Source organism: Pipistrellus hanaki, assembly GCF_964339955.1.
Source record: "Pipistrellus hanaki genome assembly, chromosome: 3".
Classification (NCBI taxonomy): domain Eukaryota; kingdom Metazoa; phylum Chordata; class Mammalia; order Chiroptera; family Vespertilionidae; genus Pipistrellus; species Pipistrellus hanaki.
In genome coordinates this window covers 99,873,683-99,896,879 of record NC_140505.1, presented here as the reverse complement: position 1 = coordinate 99,896,879, position 23,197 = coordinate 99,873,683, and the positions used below count along the sequence as shown (strand labels likewise).

The following is a 23,197-nucleotide window of genomic DNA, read 5'->3' as shown; positions in this document are numbered from 1 at the left end:
AGCACATGAGACCAGTTGGCTGACTGCCTGCTAACTCAATAGGATAAAACCAAAGGTGGGCAAGATATGAGGGGTTCTGTCAACAGTCCTTCCAAAACAGCCTGGAAAAATGACTCTATCACTACTTCTTGGTTTGGAAAAACAAATCCAGCTCAGAGTTGGGGTGAAGGAGTGTGAGCTGTTGTGCAGGGTGAGGCATTTGCAGAGGCCAAGGGTCTCCCTCCTGGAAGGTCCCAGGAGCCTGGCTGTTTCCTTGGAAACCCCTCTACCCTCCCTCTTCAGCAGAGTTGTCAGGCCATGGAAACTTGCTAATGGGAAAGCAGAGGCAGGAAGTGGCACTTACTCATCATAAAGGGTCTTTCCCTCCTCAGCATCGGGGCAGGGGCACAGATGAGTACACACATCCCCAAAGGGTGTCTCTAGATGTGTGAAATATCTATGTAGAAAAATACTGGCCGAGCTGCAAAACTGACAATCCCGTTCTTGTCTGGTGGGAGGGGCACTTTTGGTGGATTTTCTTTCTGTGTGTGCGTGTATGTATTTCAGGGGCAGGATGAGAGATGTGATGAGTCTATTCACACTGAGAGGTTAGCCCCAATACCATCCCTACATCATGGCCCTGTCACGGAAGAGAACTACTCTCGGGGAGTGCAGGGACCACGTGCACTGTGTCTGAGTCACCCTCGTAGGCCCTGCCCTGCGCTGGGGCTCTGCTTGACGGGAGGGTGCAGGGATTCTCCCACCCTGCCCCTGAGCCTTCTGGGAGCAGGCCTGGCTCTGGGCTGCGGAAGGAGGGGACGTGCTCTTGGGAGGTTCTTATCCGGGAGGCAGAACAAGAAACTCACCTTTTCAGTTGGCAGAACAATGGGTGTTGCTAGTGAAAAAGTCAATTGTAATCACAGTCTGTTGGGCACTGTCTTTCATGGAAATTTCAGTCAAAAAGAGAAGGGGGAAAAAACAATTCTCTCTTAGGCACACCTTCCCTCCAGTTCTTTACATGGAAAAATATCAGCCACATGGAGCAAACAGCTAACAGGCCCCAAGAGAACAGCAGACAACCAAACCCAAACAAAATAAGTTAATATTTATCAAAGTAGTTTACAGCACCAATCTACATGAATTTAAATACCTTTCCTTGGAAATCTAAGCTTTGAACTCTGGGGATCATCCATTGGGGTCTGACACTGGCCCAGCCCTGGGCAGGCTGACCGCCCGGCCGTCCTCCAGTGGCCAGCCTAGCCATCTGGCTGCTTCACAAACGCTTAAACTTTTGTCCAAGAATCTTCTGGAGCAGGACAAAAGACAAGTGCTACCAACTTACCAGCTTCTTTCTGTCAGATTTGTGCCAGAGGCCAGAGGGGAAGAAATGGGAAAATAAGCCTTAAAAGCAGCATTTACATGTTCTGAGTTGTGTGAAATGTCTGTCTCCCTCTACCTCCGTCAACAAGGGCCTCCTGTCTCCTGGACTACACTCTGAGGAGGATGAAGGGACTGGAGTTTGTTTTTTCCAGCTTCTGCCTGGGAGTGTCGCAGAGAGCAGCTCACTGTGGAGACTTATGGAGCAGGCGGTCGGGCCGGGTTCCAAACCTCTACACAAGCCCAGGGCATTTGGACAAGTACACAATATGCCCCAACTGTCTAGTGTGGGCCCCATGCGCTCAACAATACACTGATGGCACAGGCTAATCATTTGGCCATTTTCCAAGTTAATGTTAAGCACCAACTTATTTGGTGGAGTGATTCATAGCAACTACAGGCCTCCATCTGATTGACTTGAGAGAAGGGCCAACGAGATCGTGGCAGGAGCCACAAGTGTGGGGAGGAACAGTCTCGCCTCAGAACGAGTGGACACCTGTCCTGGGGACCTTACAGGACCCCAGACACCAGCCTGCAAGCATCAGAGGACTGGGTTCAGTGAACAGCAGAGACCCACGGAAAAGGGTGTTTTGAGCACTGCTAATTTGAGGCCAATCCTCCATAAACTGTCACGTTCCAGTTGCTCAGGACACAGAGCAGCAGTGAGACACCAGAGCAGCAAGAACAGGCTGGGCCCGGAGGCTGAAGGAGGTCCCCCATGCATACGCGTCCTGGAGTGCAGCCGGCCCCCGAGCCCTGCCTCCTTCCCACAGTGGCGCTCCCTTCTGCTTGTCTTCCCAGAATTACATGCCCTGGGTCCAGGGCAGAGTGGGCTGAGCTGTGTCAAGGTGACAGAGTGGAGAAGGGATCACAGTCTTAAGACCCCTTCTGGAAGCAACTCAGAGGGCAGGGGCAGGAAAAAAAAACAGTCTTTTTTTTTTTTTTTGGAGTAAGCTGTCCTGTGGCTCAGGGTTGGACCTGTGGAGGCATACTATTTATGGTGCTCATCATTTATGGGCGGCTGTTCCAGGCTGAGTGGAGAAATGGCTACTATGAGTCTGGAGTAACAGCATTTTCAATACCAGAGGGTGCCTGAGGACAGAGACCTGGATGTCCAGTAATGAGGAGATCTCCATCCTGCCTGGGGCCACAGCAGCACGCAGGAGGAGCTGCTTTCTTCGTTCAGAGGGAAATAAGGAGACGCAGTGGCCAGCCACAGCCAAGTGGCCCTGGAAGGGAGCTGTCAGAAGTAACCGGCCTGGTGAGCCTGCCCTAGAGCAAGACAGGGCAGGCCCATCGAGATGTGGGCTGAGGACTCAGTGCACCATGCACCTTCTGCTGCTCGGGAGCCTTGTGGTTGTGAGTGGGTCCTGTTGCATTGGCGAAGACAGCGAGGTGCTTCTGGGTGCTCTGTGGGCATCCCTCAAGGCTGCTGTCACCTCCGGTGGATGAGGCTGTGCGTCATTTGCAGTGGTCCAAACTGCCATCAGCAGTCTTTGCTTGTTTAGTGACCAGGGATGCCTCCTCGCTGTGCCACAGTCCATAGCCAAAGTAGATGGCAAAGCCTGCAGGCCAAGAGCAGAAAGCAGTGAACAGAACAGATGGGGTCCGAGGAAGCAGACAGTGCAGCCTGGGGCCTAGCAAAGCCTCGCCACGCTGCCTGCTCTGAGCTGAGCCCTCACTCTCTACACTTTAAAACTTAAAGAAACAACATAACTCTTCAAACAGGTACAGCAAAGGTGGCCCTCTGGAGAGAGCCTCATACCAGGGAAGCTCCTGAGCAGGGGGAACTGCTGTTGGGGGCCCCTGGGAAGGACATTAATCCCTCAGTTTCATCCACTGACCACCTGGTTGGGGGGCTTGTGGCCACCAGAGGGGGACAAGACAGACACTGCGGCAGCTGTGCTTCTGCCTGCCAGGGTGTATCTCTGTGCTATCTGCACAGTCCCGGCTGCTCGTTTTCTCTGTGTAAGTGGTTCCCACTGCAGGAGGCATTCGGGTCACCTGAGAATGTGTGTACCATACGAACCAGTCCGGTCCAGAGAGCTGTGATTCTAACTGCTACCCAGAGACTGTGACCCAGGTGCCTTGGGGCCACCCTTTTGCTGGTGACATAAGGAGAGTGGTCCTTAAAGGAGGGACTCAACTCAGCTCCCAAAAGTACAGGAAGTAGGTAATGCCCAGAAGCCAAGCCAAGCAGCCCCTGCACCTGTGGCAGGAAGTAAGCGCCTGGCTCTGCAGTCTCCAGGAATGGGCACAGTGGGCTGAGCGCAGACTGAGCCAGCACTCACAGAATGGCTCTCTAGGAGATGCCTGTCCAACTAAACACAGGCTAGACTGAGGGGAGTGAGGGGTCTGCAGAGAATGGAGTAGCAAAGTACCACCCTGGAGGCAGCAGCCGTCTACCCCAAGGTGTGGCCCCAGAACTGAGAGGTTTAGCAGAACCTGGTCCTGAGATTTCTGCGTTTGGCAGGGACACCGAGGGATACAGGTCAAAACCAGTTGCTCTTCATCAGCACTCAGACTGGACACTGAGGAAGAAACCTGATCCACTCCTGCCATCCCCAGAGGCAGAGGCCCAGAGGCCAGGCCACCGTCAGTCCCAGGCAGGACCAACACCCACAAGATGACACCCACGCCCCTGCAGGCCCTGCCAGCGCCCACAGCCCGTGAAAAGAGGTGAGGTCCTGACTTTCGCACTGGGGATGAGAAGCACTGGTGCTTTATTGACGGCAGGCTCATGCTCATAGCCTTGCTCTTGTTAACCTCAAGATCTTGCCCAATAACATAACTACTTCAGGCAAGAGGCTATTAAAATGAAAAGTATCTGAAAAGGAGGGAAGGATCCATGACCTACCGGGAGCTCCTTGTTATCTGAGAGAAAATTGTTGACTATCTGTGTTTCTACTGTTTTGAAATCTGAACTGAGGGGGTTCAAAGACATTAGCCATCTGCCAAGTGAGTAGCAGGGACATGAGTGGGCAGTAGGGGTGGGAGGTCTCAGGAGACACTGGAATATGGGACATACCTATCAGCATCCACACCGCAAACCGGACCCAGGTGCCTTGGTCCAGCTGCATCATGAGATAGACATTCACGAAGATGCTCAGGACGGGAAGGACTGGCAGGAAGGGCACCTGCAGAGACACAAGATGGCAGCATCAGCTCTGCAGCAGAGATGGAGTTAGCACCTATTTGCATCATTTAACAAAACTACCTAGAAAACATCCTGCACCTGACACTTATATGGACCTCTGAGATCTATATGGGCTACCATCTTTATATAAGGGAAGAGGAAGTGAGTGCCAATCCTACCCCTGCACCCCCAACTCCTCCAACATAAATACACCCTCATCCAGGCAAACTCTAACAGGCAGGAGCTTGGGTCTAAGCAACTAATTGCCAAAGAAAGCTCTATTCTTATTTTCTACTCCTGCTATGTTCCCATTAAAGCAGGGGCTAGAAGAAGGATTCCACTTTACCTCTAAGGTTGAACTATCCTACTATTTGTAATATTTGAAAGTGAACCTCCAAGGCTTGGTGATGATATACAACCCACCTGGAAGGCATTTGTGAGAAGGTGGAGCTACACCATTGAGAGCGAGGGTCAGGTCCCCACCAGGCCCAGTCTGTGCCCATGGGCCCATGTTCCTGAGGCTGGCCAGGAAGCACCTCCGGCCAAACACCTAGGAGAGCCCATGCAGGCTCTGTCCCATCAGGCAGCTCCCTGCAGAACCTCAAGGCAGAGCAGCTCACCTTAAACGAGAGCTTGGTCTTGCTCTCAGGCTGTCTCCAGATGATGGCTGTGATGACTGAGCAGAGGATGGCAGAGACAATGAGCATAAAGATGGCCCACCACTCCACGTTTATCAGAGCCTCCTTTCCAAGCACAGTCACGATGCAGAAGATGACGATAAGAATTGCTGAAGACAGAGAGAAAGAGAGTAAGACAGATGCATCTTAACCACTTCTCAAGTTCCCATGATATCCTCAGCTCTCCCCAAAACCTATGGAGAGGAAGGCTCTATTTCTGCAGGCATCACCTGCAATGAGGACAGAATAACCGATAGCACAGTGCATCCAGCAGCAGGATTTCTAACACCCACCCCCATACCCAGCAACAAGAAACCATGCAGTGCCAACAAGCAGGACCCCAGACACATTCCAAGGAAGGGCAGGCTCTTACCTATGAGGCTGGTTGAAATGTTCACAATTAGCCCAGAGAATTTGGAGGGCTCCATGTTTGAGGGTGAAAGTATAGTCTTCAAAGAAAACTTTTCTGCTCCTGGTAAAAAGCCTGTTTGGGAATCGCTGGTGCTCACCAATTCATTCTGGTCTACTTGATCCAGGTCATCAGTAGTTCTAGCCATCTGGTATACCATGTTAGGTTGCTCTGGCTGATACCTGCAGACAAATGTGACCAACATGATATGTTTTCATTAAGCAAAAGAACAAGCAATAATTCAAGTTCTTAGTAAGCCTTCAAAGGTAAATTTCCCAGGATTCAAGGCATCAAATGGGAAGAAGATGGTCAGAATGTCTTCTCTGGCAAAGTGGAAACAGGAGAACTGGGTCTCGCCTTCTGGCAATGGCCTTCTTTGGTGTCTGCTTTGAGACAACTTGACCTCCACCATAAACCAGCCCAGAGAAATGTCTTGAGATGGTTTCTCTGGCTCTGAGAGTAGCACTAGCCCTTGGAAACTTGAAGATATTAGGCCAATTCCAACAAAAGCAGGCTGCAGGGAACTAAATGCACAGACAGAAATAGAAAGCAATAACATCAGGATCCTATTTGGTGCAGAGAGCTGGAGAAATGTGTCTGCAGGCTGATGGCTTTGAGTTATTGTTTGTGAGACTTAATTGGATCAACTTATTTAAAACTCCAATGCCTTGGCATAAATAAATCTATAGAGTTCAGTGGCATGATTTTCAAGATACAAGCTACCCCAGTCATTTTAAATGAGGCTCCTTATCCTCCTACCCAAAATGAACAAAGCTCAAATCTTTTCCACCAGTCTTGAAAAATAGAATGCCTTATGAATTACTTTGCATACAGTCTAAGAGTAAGCATAAAGATATTCACTATATTTTCACTGATTCACTTAATGTAACACTGTGAGGTTAATTAAGAAGGTGGTACGGCCCTAACTGGTTTGGCTCAGTAGATAGAGCATTGGCCCGAGGATTCAAGGACCCCAGGTTCAATTCCGGTAAAGGGCATGTACCTTGGTTGTGGGCACATACCCAGGAGGGGGTATGCAGGAGGCAGCTGATCGATGTTTCTCTCTCATCAATGTTTCTAACTCTCTATCCCTCTCCTTTTCTCTCTGTAAAATATCAATAAAATATATTTTAAAAAAAGAAGAAGAGAAGGTGGTAGGACCTTGGGGAAGATTCCAGCATTGAACCCTTGTGAAGCAATAAGTGGACGTAAACTAGTTTTAGCTGATCCTATACAATCGCTATCAAGACTCAACTCAGGTTTCACATACATTAGATGCTGAGCACATGTGAAATGGGATCAGTGGCCTGTAAGTATAAATGCCTAGAAGGAAATATGGAGGCTCTCGTCAGGTGGCCAACACTGAGTCTCCATGCGTAAATGTTCTCATGATGAATGCTACCTTGGGCAATTTCTGGGACTTGGGAAGCAGAGTCCTGTCTTTCCAAAACAAAGAAAAATTGGCACCAGAAGGTATGTTTTGAGGGGGTGTCCTGGAGTAGCCGATACAACAAGCCTAAGCCCAGACTGCTTTAATCAACAAAACCTGGAAAGTCTTCCTGGACATCAACCTCAGCCATCCCACACTGTATAATGGGACTCCTTTCTCCAGTAGCGTGCAATGAAGCATTGCAGTAACCTGAGTTTTGAAGGTCATCACCGGAACCTAAGTTTCATTGGATTCTCCCAACTCCCATCAGGGCCAGACCCCAGTCGACTCTGTCCCAAGAAACTGGATCACATTGAAATCACCACCAAAACCTTCAAAAAAGCTGATCCCAAGATCTAGGCCCAGCAGCTTGGCTATAACCTGTCTCTATTCTCCCCAAAATCCAGCCAGAAAAATGAGGGCACATTATAGAAGGAGGTGGGGCCACCCCTGAATCTTTTCATGGATATTCTCCATAAGAAGGTTCTCAACCACCATATCCCACCCTCTCCTGGGAAGTTTCCAAAGGAGTTATCAACAACCTAAAATTTGCACTGTATAAACCAATAATTTGAACTGCTAAGAGGCTAAGAGGGTTCATGTGCATTTCTGTCATGGAACCCAGAAAGGCCATACATACCGTAAGACCAACACACAGGCAGCCACTAAAGAGTAAGCCAGGAGAGTGCCGATGGACATGAGATCCACCAAGTCCTTCAGGTCAAAGAGGAAGGCCATCACAGCTGGGGAGGAGACAAACATCAGGATCCAAAGATGGCCCTCTACATACTGACATCCAGACCCACCACCCATCTGTAATCCACAGCATACAGAGGTGCTTCTTTTTCTTGCCCCCCCAACCCCAGGCTCTTCCATGAAAAGATGCTTAAAGGAAGAAAAGCTCAGGATTAAGTCATGTACACAGTCCTCAAGATGGTAACTTTGCAAGCTACCCCTACACTATAGATGGAGAAACTGAAATTCAGACAAGGTTGGGAGAGTTACCTAAGGTCACAAAGCTAGATGCAAAAGTCAGAATTTGAACTAGGTTATTATGACTCTGAGTCCAGTGTTTCTTCTTCTATATTATGCTGACAAATTATAGACAAATCATTTACATCTATCCACTTACCCATTCATCATCCATCCATCCATCCATCCATCCGCCACAAGCACCTGCATTCCCACTCAGAGAAATCGAGACAAGCTTCTTCAATGTGAGGTGATTTTAGAAAACCTAATACTTATTTACACTCCCACATACAAAAAAAAGTTTAGTGAATGTACTTTGTAGTCACTTTAATGATGATAGTTTCATCTCCTTTAATCAGCATAAAAAGGAAATTAAAGCCATTCTTTTATATAATCAAATTACATGTAAATACTGAAAAAAATCTTTATGGTTTCCAGTGCCTTAATCCCTTAAATATAGTGGTTATATTCTGACATGTGGTGCCCCATAACCTGATCACTGCGATCACTCTAAAAAAATGTATTATAGCCCTGGCCCAGGGTTAAGGGCACATACCTGGGTTGCAGGTTTAATCCCCAGCCTCGATTGGGGTATGTACGGGAGCCAACAATAGATGTGTCTCTCTCACATCGATGTCTGTGTCTCTCTCTCTATCTCTCTCTCCTTTCTCCCCTAACCTCCTCCTCCTCTCCCTTCCTCTCTCTCTAAAAATCAATGGAAAAAATATCCTTGGCTAAGGATTAACAAAAAACAAAACAAATAAAAAAGGAATGCAATTTACTAATTACAGGGCAAACTTAGTAAATAATAAGAAGCAAGCTTTCTTCCATTATGTAGTGCTAATCCACAAAATGAAGCACACTTTGCTAAGGGCATAAATCCTACTAATTACAACTCATTCATTTAAGATGATAAAATATCCTACCAATGGCCATTTGACAAGTCCCTATGGCACAAACTGGCTGGTGTCACGTGTCCTAATTTACCAAATGACTCGATGCTCTTCTCACACACTGGAAGGAACCAGCCTCTTTGGCATAAAAACAAACCAGGAACCAAGAGCCAGATCTACACTATGGGTATGCATTTTGCCTTCACCTCTCTGTGCCTCCACTTCCACCTCTGTACAATGGAATCACACTGCCTTTCCTTCTACAAAATGGAGTCATTAAAGGAGGCAAGGATACAATAAATAGCATGCAGTGCAAATAAATTTCAGCCCCGCACCACACACACACACACACCTCCCTCCCCCCATCCCTTAATCTGGGGCCTCTGGATCTCACGTAGGCTCAAGTGCCAGGCAACCCAGCTAATGTGCCCTGACCAAGAATTGAACCCACCACCTCTTGGTGCATGGGACATAGCACCAACCAACTGAGCCACACTGGCCAGGGCAAAGTGGTACATTTTTACAACACCAATCATAAGGGATCCTCATTTCCCAGGGAATTCACAGGCTAAGATACAAGGACACTAAATTTCTAGTAATAACACAAACTCTCACTTGGTTTATAAATGCAAGATGTCATCTTACCAAAATCTAACCAGGGACATTCAGAAAAGGAGAAGACTAATGGCTTTGAGGGACCATGTGTATCCTAAGCTTGGGCCGATGAGAGGATAATAACAGAGGAATTCAAACTTATTGGGAATTCCATCACATCCTCTGGAGCACTGGCCTCTGCCTTTTATTGGAAGGGCAGTTACCTTACAATACACCAGGTCTAAGGCTAGAAAAAAAAAGTTAAAATTCCTCACAGACAGCAGTAAAATTCAGGATGTTTCCCTAGGGAATAATAATGACTCAACTGTTGAAATATTAGTGTGTGAAATTAGTCCCAGTTCTTACCAGCGATGGCACCTGAGGTTACTGTGGCGATTATTGGTGTTTTGGTCCTATCGTTAATTTTGGCCAAAAATTTAAATAGCAGTCCATCTTCAGCCATGGCATAGATAACTCGAGGCATGGGAAACATAGAACCCAAAAGGCTAGATGGAAGAAAAGGCATCGGTTTAGAAGAGCTTCCCAGGAACTAAGGCACCAGGATGTGACCAGCCCAGTTGACCTGGACTCTCACCAGGACTGCCACCACCAAGCTATATAACTCAAAATTCCATTCACCAACCCCAGAGAAAGCACTACTCTGAGTATGCCATAAGTCTAAGAATAGGAAAAGCCTAACAAACCAGCACAAACTAGTCATTGTTTTTCTGGAAATGAAATTTTACATTTATTCCTACAATTATTTCCAGCTGATTCAAACAGAAAATAAAAGCAGCCCAGCATTCACGAGGATGTCTCTATGGTAAATCAACATTTACAAATAGTACTATAGTAAATGTTCATATGGGCTAATAGGAAATACAAGGAGCCAAATGTCTCTCTTAAAAGGCACTTACTTCCTTTTTCAAGCTTCCCTCCATGTTATGGCCAAACAGGCCAAAATACAGTGTTTATTTATTTATTTCTTTTTATTTTATTTTATTGATTTTTCACAGAGAGGAAGAGAGAGGGATAGAGAGCTAGAAACATCGATGAGAGAGAATCATCAATCAGCTGCCTCTTGCACACCCCCTACTGGGGATGTGCCTGCAACCAAGGTACATGCCCTTGACCAGAATCGAACCCGGGACCTTTCAATCCTCAGGATGACGCTCTATCCACTGAGCCAAACCGGTCCCGGCCAAAATACAGTGTTTAAAGAGCTGGCCTGGTCCAGTGCCAAAGTCAGGGACAGAAAGACAGATGATGAGCAGATGATGTTAAAAAGTTTTTCAAGAAGATCAGTAACACAAATGACTCTTGGGTGATTAATAGCAACAAGGAGAAGCCAGAGAATCAGGGTTGGGGCACTGGCTCCATTTCCAGGGAAAAGAGTACCTTTAACAGCAGACCTGCGTTTCCAGCTTTACCTGGCCCACCACCCCTGACATCAACCCCAGAAGGTGAAAATCCTCACCTCGTAGACAAAGCACATAGGGAGCCAATGGCCACCGCATACTTGGCGCCATCCCAGCCCACGTGCTTGAAGGCCTCAGGCAGGGGGCTGTCCTTGTCCAGGCAGAAGTATGGCATCATGAGCGTGAGGGCAGCTGACACCCCAAAATAGGCGACGAAGCAAATCAGGAGGGAGGCGACGATGCCCACGGGGATGGCCTTCTGGGGGTTCTTGACTTCTTCACCTAGAAGCAGCCAGGAGGGACAACCACAAACCATGAGGCCCCAGGCCTTTCAGTGTCCAGGGAGTCGGTGCCACCACAAATGCCTCCCTGGGCTCTGGAAACACTGGGTGGCCCTCTGCAACCCAGACCAGATGACCCCTAGGTCCTAGATGGTGCTCTTGGCCTTTACATCATGGTTCTGCCAAGGAAAAGACTTGTTTCCTTTGGCAGACAGATTTGGGAAGTACAATGGAGCCTAACCTATTCAACAATATTAAAAATATTGAATAATATTTTTAATGGCTTCGTTCCTCCCAGATGATGCACAGATAGGAAGTCAGGTTGTAGCCATGTCTGTCATTATCCCATTCTAGTAGAAGGGTTAGTCACATTCAGGATGTAGTTTCCTGCCAGGAACTGCGACTTGGGGAAGTGATAAGGGCAGAAAAGATCAGCGGAAAACTACAATCTACACATTACTCAGGTGTGGAAGCTTGACGACTGGCACAAGCCCACAGGAAGGAAAATAGCGACCGATGGGTAAATTAGGCTGGCCTGTCTGGAAAGCTGGAGGGCGGGGCATGGCTCCCGACAGCGAGCGGACGTACCTGTGGTGGCAATGCAGTCAAAGCCCACGAAGGCATAGAAGCAGGTCGCTGCTCCTGAGAGGACTCCGGAGAACCCGAAGGGCATGAACCCACCAATACCGGGATCCCCTGCTTTCGTTTCACTAGAAAAAAAAGAGCCACAGCAAAGATCACAACACTAGCTTCATGGTCCCAAAGAGAAGCCATTGCAAACAGCCATCACCTGACTTATGACCACTGCTCCAGGCCCTCAGGCCATGACCCCTGGCAGCTGTCGCCAGCCACTGTGTCTGACTGTGGACAACAGGCCTTCACTTGGTGTGGCCTGGACCATAATGGTGCACACAATGCCCTTTCCAGAAGCCTCTTCTAAATATAGACATGGGGAGGGGATGGAATATAGGGACTGTGACAGGAAAGAGAGAGAGACCAACAAATGCAGCCTCTCCCACAGAATCCTGGAGAAAGAAATGCAGCCAGGCAATGCAGGGGCCCCAGATGTAGGAACGAATGGCAAGTCTCCGTATTTGCCAGTAACTCGGGTCTCAAAGCAAGCATTTCCAAAGACACTGAGGTTTGAAAGCTGCTTAACTTCAGTCAACAAAACCATGTTTCCTAAGCACCCACACACACAAAGTAAACAGGTGGGATGCTTCAGGCAGAGGCTGGTGCCAGCACAGGTGAACTCATGGGCTGGGATCGGTAGTTTACTGAAGCATATTTTGTGAACCCCAAAGTCCTTAAAGATCCAGAAAACAGTCCCAATCGGTCAAAACCTGTGACTCTAAACACTACATCTAAGCTTGAATAGTGGCGCTCCGCTCTTGCCAGGACTTGTGTGGGCGGCAGTCTCTGGCATCAGTCTATCATAGGCCCTGCCTCTCACCAACTACTCGTAAGCCTCAGCCACCTGAAGAGCAACCCGCTCCTTCTGTCTGAGAAATGCAGCTCCAGCCCTCCTCTGCGGCCACATTTTTCGCTTGGCTGCAGGTTTCCTGTCACTTAGCACTGAGCCCCCAGGGCGAGGCTGGTCACGCCTCCCCAACTTCCTCCGCCCAAACTGCTTCGCCTTCAAACTTGAGAACAAGAATAGAAAAATATTCCAACGCTATAAGCACTGATGCGCTGAGGTTGAGTTAGCAACTCATTTTGGCAAATTTGCTTTCAGTTGGGTTTATCAACAAGCTAATGAATAAACAGACAATTTGGACCCAATTATTTCCTAATGGGCCTTTTACTGATTCCTCTGGGATACTTACATTTCTCGGTTCCAGAAGCTGCCATGGAACCACTGGACGTGAAGCATGAAGACCCTAATTGTGGGACTTCCAGTGGTTCAGTAGCAACCTGGGGGAAACCCCAAGAAATGCACAAGTGATAGATGTAGGGAAAATTGCCACTAGGCTGAAACGGAAACTTGTCATCGACTGAAATAAACCACCAACCCTAGTACAAAAAAGGCAGCCCAGGACACGTAAGTCAGCAAAGTGTGGTCCACAGTCCACACTGCAGCCACTCCCATGGGCTCTGTGAATCACAAAGAACGTGGACACCCTCGCGAGTGGAGTTCTACAACCACAGCCTAAAAAAGAGAGCCTGGCTATCACATGCCTCTAACCCTGAGGGTCCTGAGCCAGAGACAGGTCAGGGGGATGGGGCCACAGCTTTTCAGGGCTGATACAACCCAAGTCAAGTGTGGGAGAAAGAGATTACTGAAATCACTGTTTGATACTTTAGTATTTCTGAAAAACTTAGATAAAAGTTCTACATATTTCTTTTTCTGGGTTATTGAACATTTTGAAATAAAGTGGTATCACCATGGTATTACAGAGAAAACCTTTTCTGATCACAAAACTGAGAAGAAGGTCATGAAACAGAATATGAGAAAAAAATGGATTATTTAGTGAGTCTGACAATGATCCTCAACTATGTACATGATGGAATTAGAATGAAGACTCTGTTTTAACCATCAGTGTCCTTGTCATACCATGTTCTATCTAGTTGCGGGAAATAAAACTTATTTTAAACCAATAAAACATTCTCAGCTACAAAAAAATTAATAAAATGTTTATATTTAAATCACTTTACTGAAAAAAGACTCGTATGGTTCTAGCCAGTCCCATCCCCCATATACGGCAACTGCCACAGGCCGAGGGACGGGCAGAGGAGCAACTCACTTGTTGGAGCACAGGCGACCCGAGTTGTTGTGCAAATACTCCTCCGTGAACTGCCAGTTTTTAAGCGAGCCTTTCACAAAGCCTGACACGACGATGAAGCCCAGGACCAGGACATTGACACAAGTGAATACTTTGTTGACCATGGCTGACTCTTTCACACCAACAGTTAAAAGTCCTGAAAATGTGCATACACAGGAAACATGGAGCATTAACCTCATACCAGGCAAATCCTTCCTGGAATGGGGACGGGAAGAAGGGCGATGACTTAAGAAGAACCCACATGGCATCAAATTCTAAAGATTTCTGTGAGCTTCTGGGGATGGGGCCAAATTCATGATCTTTCCAGAGGCAGTGATCAAGACACTTAGCAATGCTATAAGGACGCCATCCAGGGACACCAGACCGCAGAGACGAGGACATAAAGCACCCCAGGCGATGAAGTGAGCGCCTCTCCCTGCACCTTCCCCCTCATTAAAGTATTTTACTGAGAACCTCTCTCAAGAGCAGGATTTTAGTTTCTCCAAGAAGGAGACACTTTATACTCACTTTCTTGGTAGAATGAGTTTTTCAGATCCGGAAATTATTCATATTGCCTTATAGATGTTAGCAATATCAGCAATGACAGTGTCTGTGGTTGTGGAACTGCCACCCCGTAAGCACTAAGCCAGACTAGCTTTAGCTCATAAATCCACATTAAAAAACACACCAGGTGATAAAAATGCCCAGGAATCACATGACATCGCAGGATTACCTTGGGGTAAAGTTGCCACCTGGTGAGTTCTGTGCAAACTGTCAGCAAGAAAAGAGGCATGAAAAGGTACCCAGTGAACACACCACACAATGTATGATTTGAGATCATTGCTCTGCAGTATGTCTTTTATACATCCTATATAACAAAAGGCTAATAGGCAAATCGACGAACTGTGGAATGACTGGTTGCTATGATGCACACTGACCACCTGGGGGTATATGCTCAATGCAGGAGTGCCCCCTGGTGGTCAGTGTGCTCCCACAGAGGGAACACCGCTCAGCCAGAAGCTGGGCTCATGGCTGGCAAGTGTAGCAGTGGTGGCAGGAGCCTCTCCCGCCTCAGTGGCAGCACTAAGGATGTCCAACTGACTGCGAGAGGGTGCAGGCCAGGCTGAGGGACACCTCCCCACTACCCGCCCCTCCCCACCCAAGTACACAAATTTCTTGCACCAGGCCTCTAGTTCTACAATAAAAGAGACTCACATAACAGATTGAATTTTGAAATGCAGATAGTAGAAGAGAATAGAGTGATTCATCATAGGGAACACACCACACTTTGCTGTATCTTTCCTTTTGTGTCCCTCCCTCTCATATTTATGAAAATCTGAGTAGTGCAAACTTAATTTCTGATACATGTTCCTATCACTGGACCAGAAATACTGCTGAGTCTGGCTTGTGCAAAATGATTTTAATTACGTAGTGGACAAAATTAGATGGGTTATTTTTAAAACCCTTGTAAGGTTTTCTAACTGCAAAAGATTATTTACCTGCACTTCATCAGCTTAATGTTTATGTCAGCAAAACTGCCACCCAGTGGCTAAAACACAGATGCATGTAAGAAGGTGCTGCTATCAGCTGTGGGCAAACACTATCAGGAATTTTTAAATTCTGTACCCACAACTTTGTCATAAAATTTATTTGCTTAAGGGGTGTTTTGACCACCAGTATGTGTAAAACCAACTGAGACGTCTCTGACACCCAGACACCTGTTAATGTTCCAGACAGACCAACTTCCCTTCCCAAATGGTCATCAGGAGTCCACAGTGTATTCCTGAGTCACTTGCACAAAAAGCGTGAAGTACTAAATAAAAATGATACTCAATAATCACATAAACACCTGAGGTTCTCTGTTAGCTAAATGACACACAACTTGGCAGCTATTAAATAGGCCAGCCCTATTGTGAAACCATCATAAGCCATTAAGACAAAAAAAAAAAAAAAAAAAAAAAAAGTCTGTATTAATTATAAAATAAAAACGAGGGTGGGTGGTGAGAAAGAGAAAAGGAAGAAAACCTGATCTTTCTAGAAACCCCAAGAAGTAACCTGCCTTCTTGGACCCCTACTTCAACCTGGTGGCTCTCTCACTGTGTGGGTGTACCTGTTAAGATGAGAATTATGATCACAGCAAAGATGTCTGGGTTTGTGGCCAGCACTCCAGGGGCGTTCAGAGTCATGTGTGTCCGAGAGAACTCCCCAATGGGTTTGCCAATCAGCTCATCAAATGTCGCACTCCAGGCTCTTGCCACACTTGAAGTACCTGTCACAAAACAACACACATCAGAGGAACGTGAAAGAAAGCAATTAACAAAGTGTTTGTCATTAAGCTGTATGTTTATGCATCCATACGGATCTCAGATGGCACATGGAATTCTGCAGCAAGCAGACCTCAGCATGAGCATGCATACTCAGAAGAGGGTCAACCAGGGTTCACAGTGAAGTGAAAAATTCAAGGAATCTTCTAGGGCCTGGGGGGAAAATGCATTTTCCACCGATGCTCTCTCTGCACCCTAGCCACGAGGAACACAAATGTTCTCTCCCTGGACCCCAGCCACGAGGAACACAAATGGAGACAGCACTCCCAATGCCAACAACAGCTGACTGTGTGCTCTCCCTCTCCCTCTCTCTCAATGTGAATAAAGTTCCTGCTGTTCCTCAGGAAATGTCGCTAAAATTCCAATAGTCACACATAGCAGGTTCCTTTACTTTCTTCTCAAAGGGGGCCTTACAGGTGATTTGGGTCTGGATCACACCCAAGAATTTGGCAGGGTGATCTGCAGACTCAATTTTGCTATTTGGTTTTATGGTAAGTAGTTTCCCAACAACTCAAAAATTAAACCACATTTCTTTGTGCTGAGCAGCTCGCCTATTATGAAATCTGTCCATCAAGGCCACAACCCAGTGAGGAAACATGGTCTCCCATCTCCCCCAGAGGCCAGCTCATTGCTTATGGGGCTCCTGAACCTCACCCTGATGGCTGAGGGGCTGCTTGGCCTCCTCCACCCACCCCCAGCTCTGAGTCAAGGCTTTCAAACCCCATGTTGACTGGAAAAACTGCCCTCGCCAGCAGCTAAGAGTGAGCAGTTCCTAGAGTGACACGTGACACATGCATGGCCCCACACAAGCCAATGGCACTCTGGCAAAGAAGCATCATCTGTACTCTAGAAGTATCAGGCCTCACGCGCTCTCCTGTGTCATGCCCTGGAAAATCTTCTGGAAAACAACAGCCCATCTAAAATAGCTGCATTCCCCCCGAGAGACCTCAGCTTGTGTGAGCCTTTGTGCTGACAAGTTTCATTGTTATGAATTTTATTTTGGAAGTTGGAAGAGTAAGCCAGGTTGGTTCTGAGCAGACAGAACAGTACCACACACAGTATTCCCAGGACTCATAGGCTCAACTTACCACATCTTACTGTCTTTTGATAATATTACAAAAAAAGCCTGATGAAACATAAATGGAATGTTTAATGGCTATTTGTATTTCTTCTTTTGTGAATTGGCCATGCAAATCTTTTGGTTATTCTTTTATTCAGGTGTTTGTTTCAATACAATGGTATACAACCATAGGAATGTTACTATGGAAAAACAGTTAACACTGTGAGGAATATTTACTATCTATTGTTCTATACATAAAGAGAGATACTGTGCCAATAATATGCATTTAAGTTCACAAAAGTATGAACAATGGTTAAATCCCTAGAGAGTAAATTCTCATGCACAGAGACTATCTTTTTCCTTCATTACATCCCTAGTATCTAGCAAAATGCCTTGCACAGAGCAAGTGCTCAATAAATATTTGTTGAGAGAATGAATGAATGAGAGAATTACTATCTACCAGTTCTCAGACTGGGTAATTTCTACTTTCTTCTTCATGCTTTTCTACATTCCCCCATCTTTCTATGTCCATGATGACTTTACTGTAGTAGTCAAAAAAAGATCACTAAAAGAGACTAAATCCTTTTTAACCAATTAGAAACATCCCATGGTTCTATGTCTCCCAGGTGAACAGGAACGACCTCCTTATTGGCCTGGCTTGTCCCCTCTACACCCCAGCACACTTGACCATGAGCACCAAGAGCAGCTGGAGGGCCAGTGGTGCCTCTGCCTTCCATAAAGGAAAAAGAAAAAAAGAGGATGGATAATGGTCAGGCAAGGAGGGTCTCCTCAGAAGCTAGACTTGGTCTATTTGGAGCAAAGTAGGGAAGTGGGAATGACAGAAGTTGATGACTCACCAATGATGTAGGAAAGGATGAGGTTCCACCCCGTGATGAAGGCCCAGAGCTCCCCGACGGTGACGTAGCTATAGAGGTATGCCGAGCCGGTCTTGGGGACACGAGCACCGAACTCGCCGTAACAAAGGCCAGCCAGCACAGAGGCCAGTGCCGCGATCAGGAAGGAGATGACAATGGCAGGGCCAGAGTTCTCACGGGCCACAGCTCCAGCCAGGACGTACACGCCGGCTCCCAGCGTGCTGCCCACCCCCAGTGCCACCAGGTCAAAGGTGTTCAGGCAGCGGGACAGCCGGCTGTCCTCGCGGCTGCAGTCCACTACCTTCCGCCTCAGCATCTGCTGACCAAGGCTGAACAGCACCTTGCATCCCATTCTGCTGATTAAATCTGCAAAGAGAAAGAACAGGGTGTTTCATCGCTGCCACTCCTTTCACCCCCTCTAATCGCAACACGGAGAGTGACCAGGCCCCTTATTATGATTTATGGCTAAAATGTTTTCAGTCTCAGAATTCCCCAATCAGAATACCACCGAGGCCCTCCTGCCTGAGCGCACACCCCGGGGCCAGCATGGCAGCTGACTGCACCACACTTTGCTCTCTGAGCACCCACAGTTCTTTTAGTTCATAGGAGAAACCCTGTGCGGGCAGAAACTACAGAGCACGGAAAACTCACATGGCAGAACTGATCCAAAAGTGTGGGGCGAGGAGGGGAGGCTAAAACTAGAATAAATGGTCCAGACTTAGACTTGAAGCAGGGACCTGCTCACACCCCCATGTCCTCACTGGGCAGCAGGAGTCCATCTGCCTTGAGGGAAATGTGATGTGGGAACCTGGGCTCTTTAAAAGCCCCTCAGGGTCTGTATTTGTCTGAACCCAAGCAGCAAGGGGCAAATTCGCTCATTTCACACCTGTGCTTGACACAGCCAGTGTTTAAGGAACTGGAACCCACAGTGTTTAAGGAACTGGAAGCAGTGTCAGGGAGGGGAGGCTGAAGGGTGATGGGGCTCCATGGGGCAAGGAGAAGGTTTGACTGTCTGTCGCAGAGGCTACTACTTTCATGGGAAAACAGTCAATTTCAGGACAGAGGCAGAAAGTCTGAAAATCCACCTGGGGACATCTCTGCATCTAGTCAAAAGCCTCAGTTATCATGACACATAATGTTTTTCTACAGAGCTGTGCCTCTCAGCCCTGACCCTGCTTCTGGGGATAAGACTGCGGGTTCCATTTCCTTAAACACTGGCTGTGTCAAGCACAGGTATGAGATGAGTGAATTTGCCCCTTGCTGCTTGGGTTCAGACAATTGTAGACCCCGGGCGGCTTTGAAAGAATCCAGGTTCCCACAACACATTTCTCCCGAGGCAGATGGACTCCTGTTGTTCAGTGAGGATATGGGGTGCAAGCAGGGCCCTGCTTCACCTGGTAACTCTGCACCTTTGCAACTGACATTTACAAGGTTGCAAGAGCCTCAAAAATAAGGTGCTTACTTACAGCTGAAAATCCCCAGGAACTAGGAGCTGTGGGATCCCCTCCTTCCTTCTGCTGCAGCAGCTGCTCAGAGATGCTGACGTGTGGCACAGGGCACTGGCTAGATCCCCCCAAAGTTCCTCTGATGAAAGGCCCTGTGGGCTGCTGATCCCTGATTATGTGAGCATTCTTAATATAGCTACACACTTGAGAAGAAGGCTAAGAATGGCTCCCGAGGAATGTAAGAATGTGAGAGCAGCATAAAAATCAGGTGACATTCTTTATACACACACACACCCCTAAAAAACAACCTCCATTTTTTTGTGGTAAATAAAATGACAATGATGAAGTCCCTGTGGTAAATCATTTTTCTTAATCAAAGAATAACTGAAAAAAGAGCTTCCAAATATTTTTTAAACCTCACTTGAGGATATTTTTCCACTGATTTTTAGGGAGAGTAGAAGAAAGAGAAAGGCAGACAGAAACATCGACGTGAGAAAAACACATCGCTTGGTTGCCTCCTGTACAAGCCCGACCAGGGCCCCGGCCAGGGAGGAGCCTACAACGTGTCCTTGACTGGAATCAAACCCGAGACCCTTCAGTCTGTGGGCCGACGCTCTATCCACTGAGCCAAACCAGCTAGGGCTTTCAAATATTTTAATAGAAAAATGTTTTCCCCTCATTGCATCCTATGCCAAAACCAAATACAAGAGTCAGATAAAACAAGAGCAATTCTAATTTAAAGAGCAATGGTATGCCAAGACCCACTAGCTAGTCTTGACCTCCAGAAACCCCACCACCCCCTCCTGGCTCCAATGCCCCCTCAGGACTCTAGGAACCCAAGGACCTGCATGAAACACACTGATCTACAGCAGATATTTATAGCACCTAAACCCCAGAACAAGCTGCAAAAGAATTCTTAAGTAAAAGAGTGAAAAATAGAAGAGGCAGAGAAATAGAAGCAAGAGTAAAAGTTTAGGAGCAAGAAAGAAATTGGAGCCTGCCTGTTACCTTGAGAAATGCAAAGTCCTCCAGACAGAAACACAGCCCAATGTGTCATTAGCACACTGTGCACACCATCATGGAGTGGCCAGCAGCCATCGCACCGGGCATAGGCCCTCCACATGCTGCTAACCACGAGGCACCAGCCATCTGCACAGGAGCACACCCTGTGGATGAGGCCTTTGCGCAGAGGCCTTACCATCTGTAGGTATTAAGAATTGTTTGCCCTGGCCAGTGTTAAACAGTGGGTGAGCATCGATCCATGAACCAGGAAGTCACAGTTCAATTTACCGTCAGGGCACATGCCCAGGTTTCGGGCTCCATCCTGGGTAGGGGACATGCTGGAAGCAGCTGATCAATGTCTCCCTCATCATTGATGTCTCTCTCTCTCTCCCTCCCCCTTCCTCTCTAAAGAAAAATATCAATATTTTTAAATCTCTTTTTTTTTTAAATCGAGTTCTGTTTAAAAGAAATGTAGAAATTTAAGAAACCCACCACTGTGAAAAGGCAAGCCTGTTTTCTGATGAGATGGAAGTACTAAGAGATCTTGAAAAAGCACAGCAGCTCGAAATTTTAAAAGAACAACAACGGAGGGTTTTAGTTTTCAGTTCACTTAAAAAGTCAACAGCCGCCGAAACCGGTTTGGCTCAGTGGATAGAGCATCAACCTGCGGACTGAAAGGTCCCGGGTTTGATTCCGGTCAGGGGTATGTACCTTGGTTGCGGGCACATCCCCGGTGGGGGATGTGCAGGAAGCAGCTGGTCAATGTTCCTCTCTCATTGATGTTTCTAACTCTCTATCCCTCTCCCTTCCTCTCTGTAAAATATCAATAAAATATATTTTTAAAAAATAAATAAATAAAAATAAAAAGTCAACAATCAATTAAAGGTCTAAGTTAACACATTCTAGCACATAAGTGACGACCATCCTGCTGGGGTGCTGATGGGCAGACTATACCTGGAATATGATTCGAGGACTTGTCACCTTGCCACCCGACGATCACCTGGGTCTTGAAGGAAGGCTGTCTCAGTAGGGATGAGCTGGGGGCTTCAGGCTCCTGAGAGACAAAGAAGAGACATTAGACACAATCTTTTTGGCTCCAGAATCTCCATGCCTGTGGCTGTTACAAGAGGAATGATCCCATTTGGCTCAGTAACAGGAAGGACTCCCAGCTGTAACACAAACTGAAGATCAGAAGAAAGTGGGGAGGCACGGGTCACACCACAGTAGGCAGACACAGGGTGAAACACCACCAGGCAGTGGCATCAATGGGGGAATTCAGAAGACAGGAAACTGACAAGATGGCCTTGAACCCAGGCATGCTACCACATCTCACCTCTATAAATGGAAGATCATATTTTGAACTAGAGACCCGGTGCACGAATTCATGCACCAGTGGTGTCTCTTGGCGTGGCCTGTGGGGATTGGGCCAAAACCGGCAGTCCAATGCTACCTACTTCTCCTGCCTGCCGCTCCACTTACCCCGGCCCCGGTGCATTGGCCACAGGCTTGCGTCCAGTCAGTCCTGATTGGGAGAGGCTGCAGCAGCACTTGCCAGCCATAAGCCCTGCATCTGGCACCTGTTGATCAGCTAAGTGGTGCTCCCACTGTGGGAGTGCACTTACCACCAGGGAGCAGCTCCTGTGTTAAGCGTCAGCCCCCTGGTGGTCAGTGCACGTCATAGTGACCAGTCGTTTGGTTGTTCAGTCACCTAGACTTTTACATCTATCTATGTAAACCCTAATATGCAAATTGACTGAAAAGCAAAATGACCAGTCACTATGATGTGCACTGACCACCAGAGGGCAGACGCTTAGGAGCTGCCCTCAGCCCGAAGGCCCTAACAGGCAGTGGTGGCGGCGGTTCTACCGAGTAGATGGCACCAGGCCAGCCAAGACAGGTGAGAGTGGGGAACCCCCACCCCCCGTCGTCCCACTGGTCACCATTAGAGAGAGGTGACCAGCAGTAGCGACAGGGGATGTGGCCAACGAGCGGGCAGCGCCAGGCCAAGGTGGATGGGAGTGGGAGCTCGACCATCCTGCCAGTTACCCCACAGATGGGCCCTGATCGCTGGCCAGGCCTAGGGACCCTACTTGTGCATGAATTTCATGCACTGGGCCTCTATAACAGCATCCTCCACCCAGACTATTTCCACAAATCCAGGGTATTGCTAGGGACCACACAGGGGAGTGAACCCTTTCTTGACACTGGCAATGAAAACCAAGAACAGTGGGGGCAGAAAACCTTAGATGGTTCCCTCAGGAAATAGTCACTATAATAATGACCATGGTAAATCCCAAGACACTATCCTACATAACTATGACATCATTATCGCAACAAAGAAACTCAACATTCACTTAAAGATAGCCCAAAATTATCAATATTTTGCTATTTCTTGATACTCTAGCATGTGCCAAGTACCACAAAACAACTGAGAAAAACAAGGATGATTAAGGCTCAGGTTCACAGTCTAACAGAGGAGACTCACACAGGCACCCTAATGTGCGACTGCGCCCAGGTGCGGATTCATATGTGAGGCTCTGTCTTGGTAGAAGAGTAGGAAGTTG

At 47.4% G+C, this 23,197-nt stretch overlaps 1 protein-coding gene across 3 annotated transcripts in view; it reads right to left on the bottom strand.

Moving 5' to 3' along the window:
• Positions 1–536: 536 nt before the first annotated feature.
• SLC7A1 (solute carrier family 7 member 1) overlaps positions 537–23,197 on the bottom strand; it is a 45,524-nt gene continuing 22,863 nt past the window's right edge. For all 3 annotated transcript variants that reach the window (XM_084878690.1, XM_084878689.1, XM_084878691.1), the window contains 12 exons: positions 21,588–21,687; positions 18,169–18,552; positions 16,038–16,196; positions 13,910–14,084; positions 11,754–11,875; positions 10,944–11,166; positions 9,833–9,972; positions 7,648–7,750; positions 5,543–5,760; positions 5,113–5,279; positions 4,385–4,493; positions 537–2,921 (listed from right to left, as the gene is read on the bottom strand). In XM_084878690.1, the coding sequence (XP_084734816.1) occupies positions 2,818–2,921; positions 4,385–4,493; positions 5,113–5,279; positions 5,543–5,760; positions 7,648–7,750; positions 9,833–9,972; positions 10,944–11,166; positions 11,754–11,875; positions 13,910–14,084; positions 16,038–16,196; positions 18,169–18,538 (1,890 nt within the window). In that variant the 5' untranslated portion in view covers positions 18,539–18,552; positions 21,588–21,687 and the 3' untranslated portion in view covers positions 537–2,817. The remainder of the gene's footprint in view (positions 2,922–4,384; positions 4,494–5,112; positions 5,280–5,542; positions 5,761–7,647; positions 7,751–9,832; positions 9,973–10,943; positions 11,167–11,753; positions 11,876–13,909; positions 14,085–16,037; positions 16,197–18,168; positions 18,553–21,587; positions 21,688–23,197) is intronic.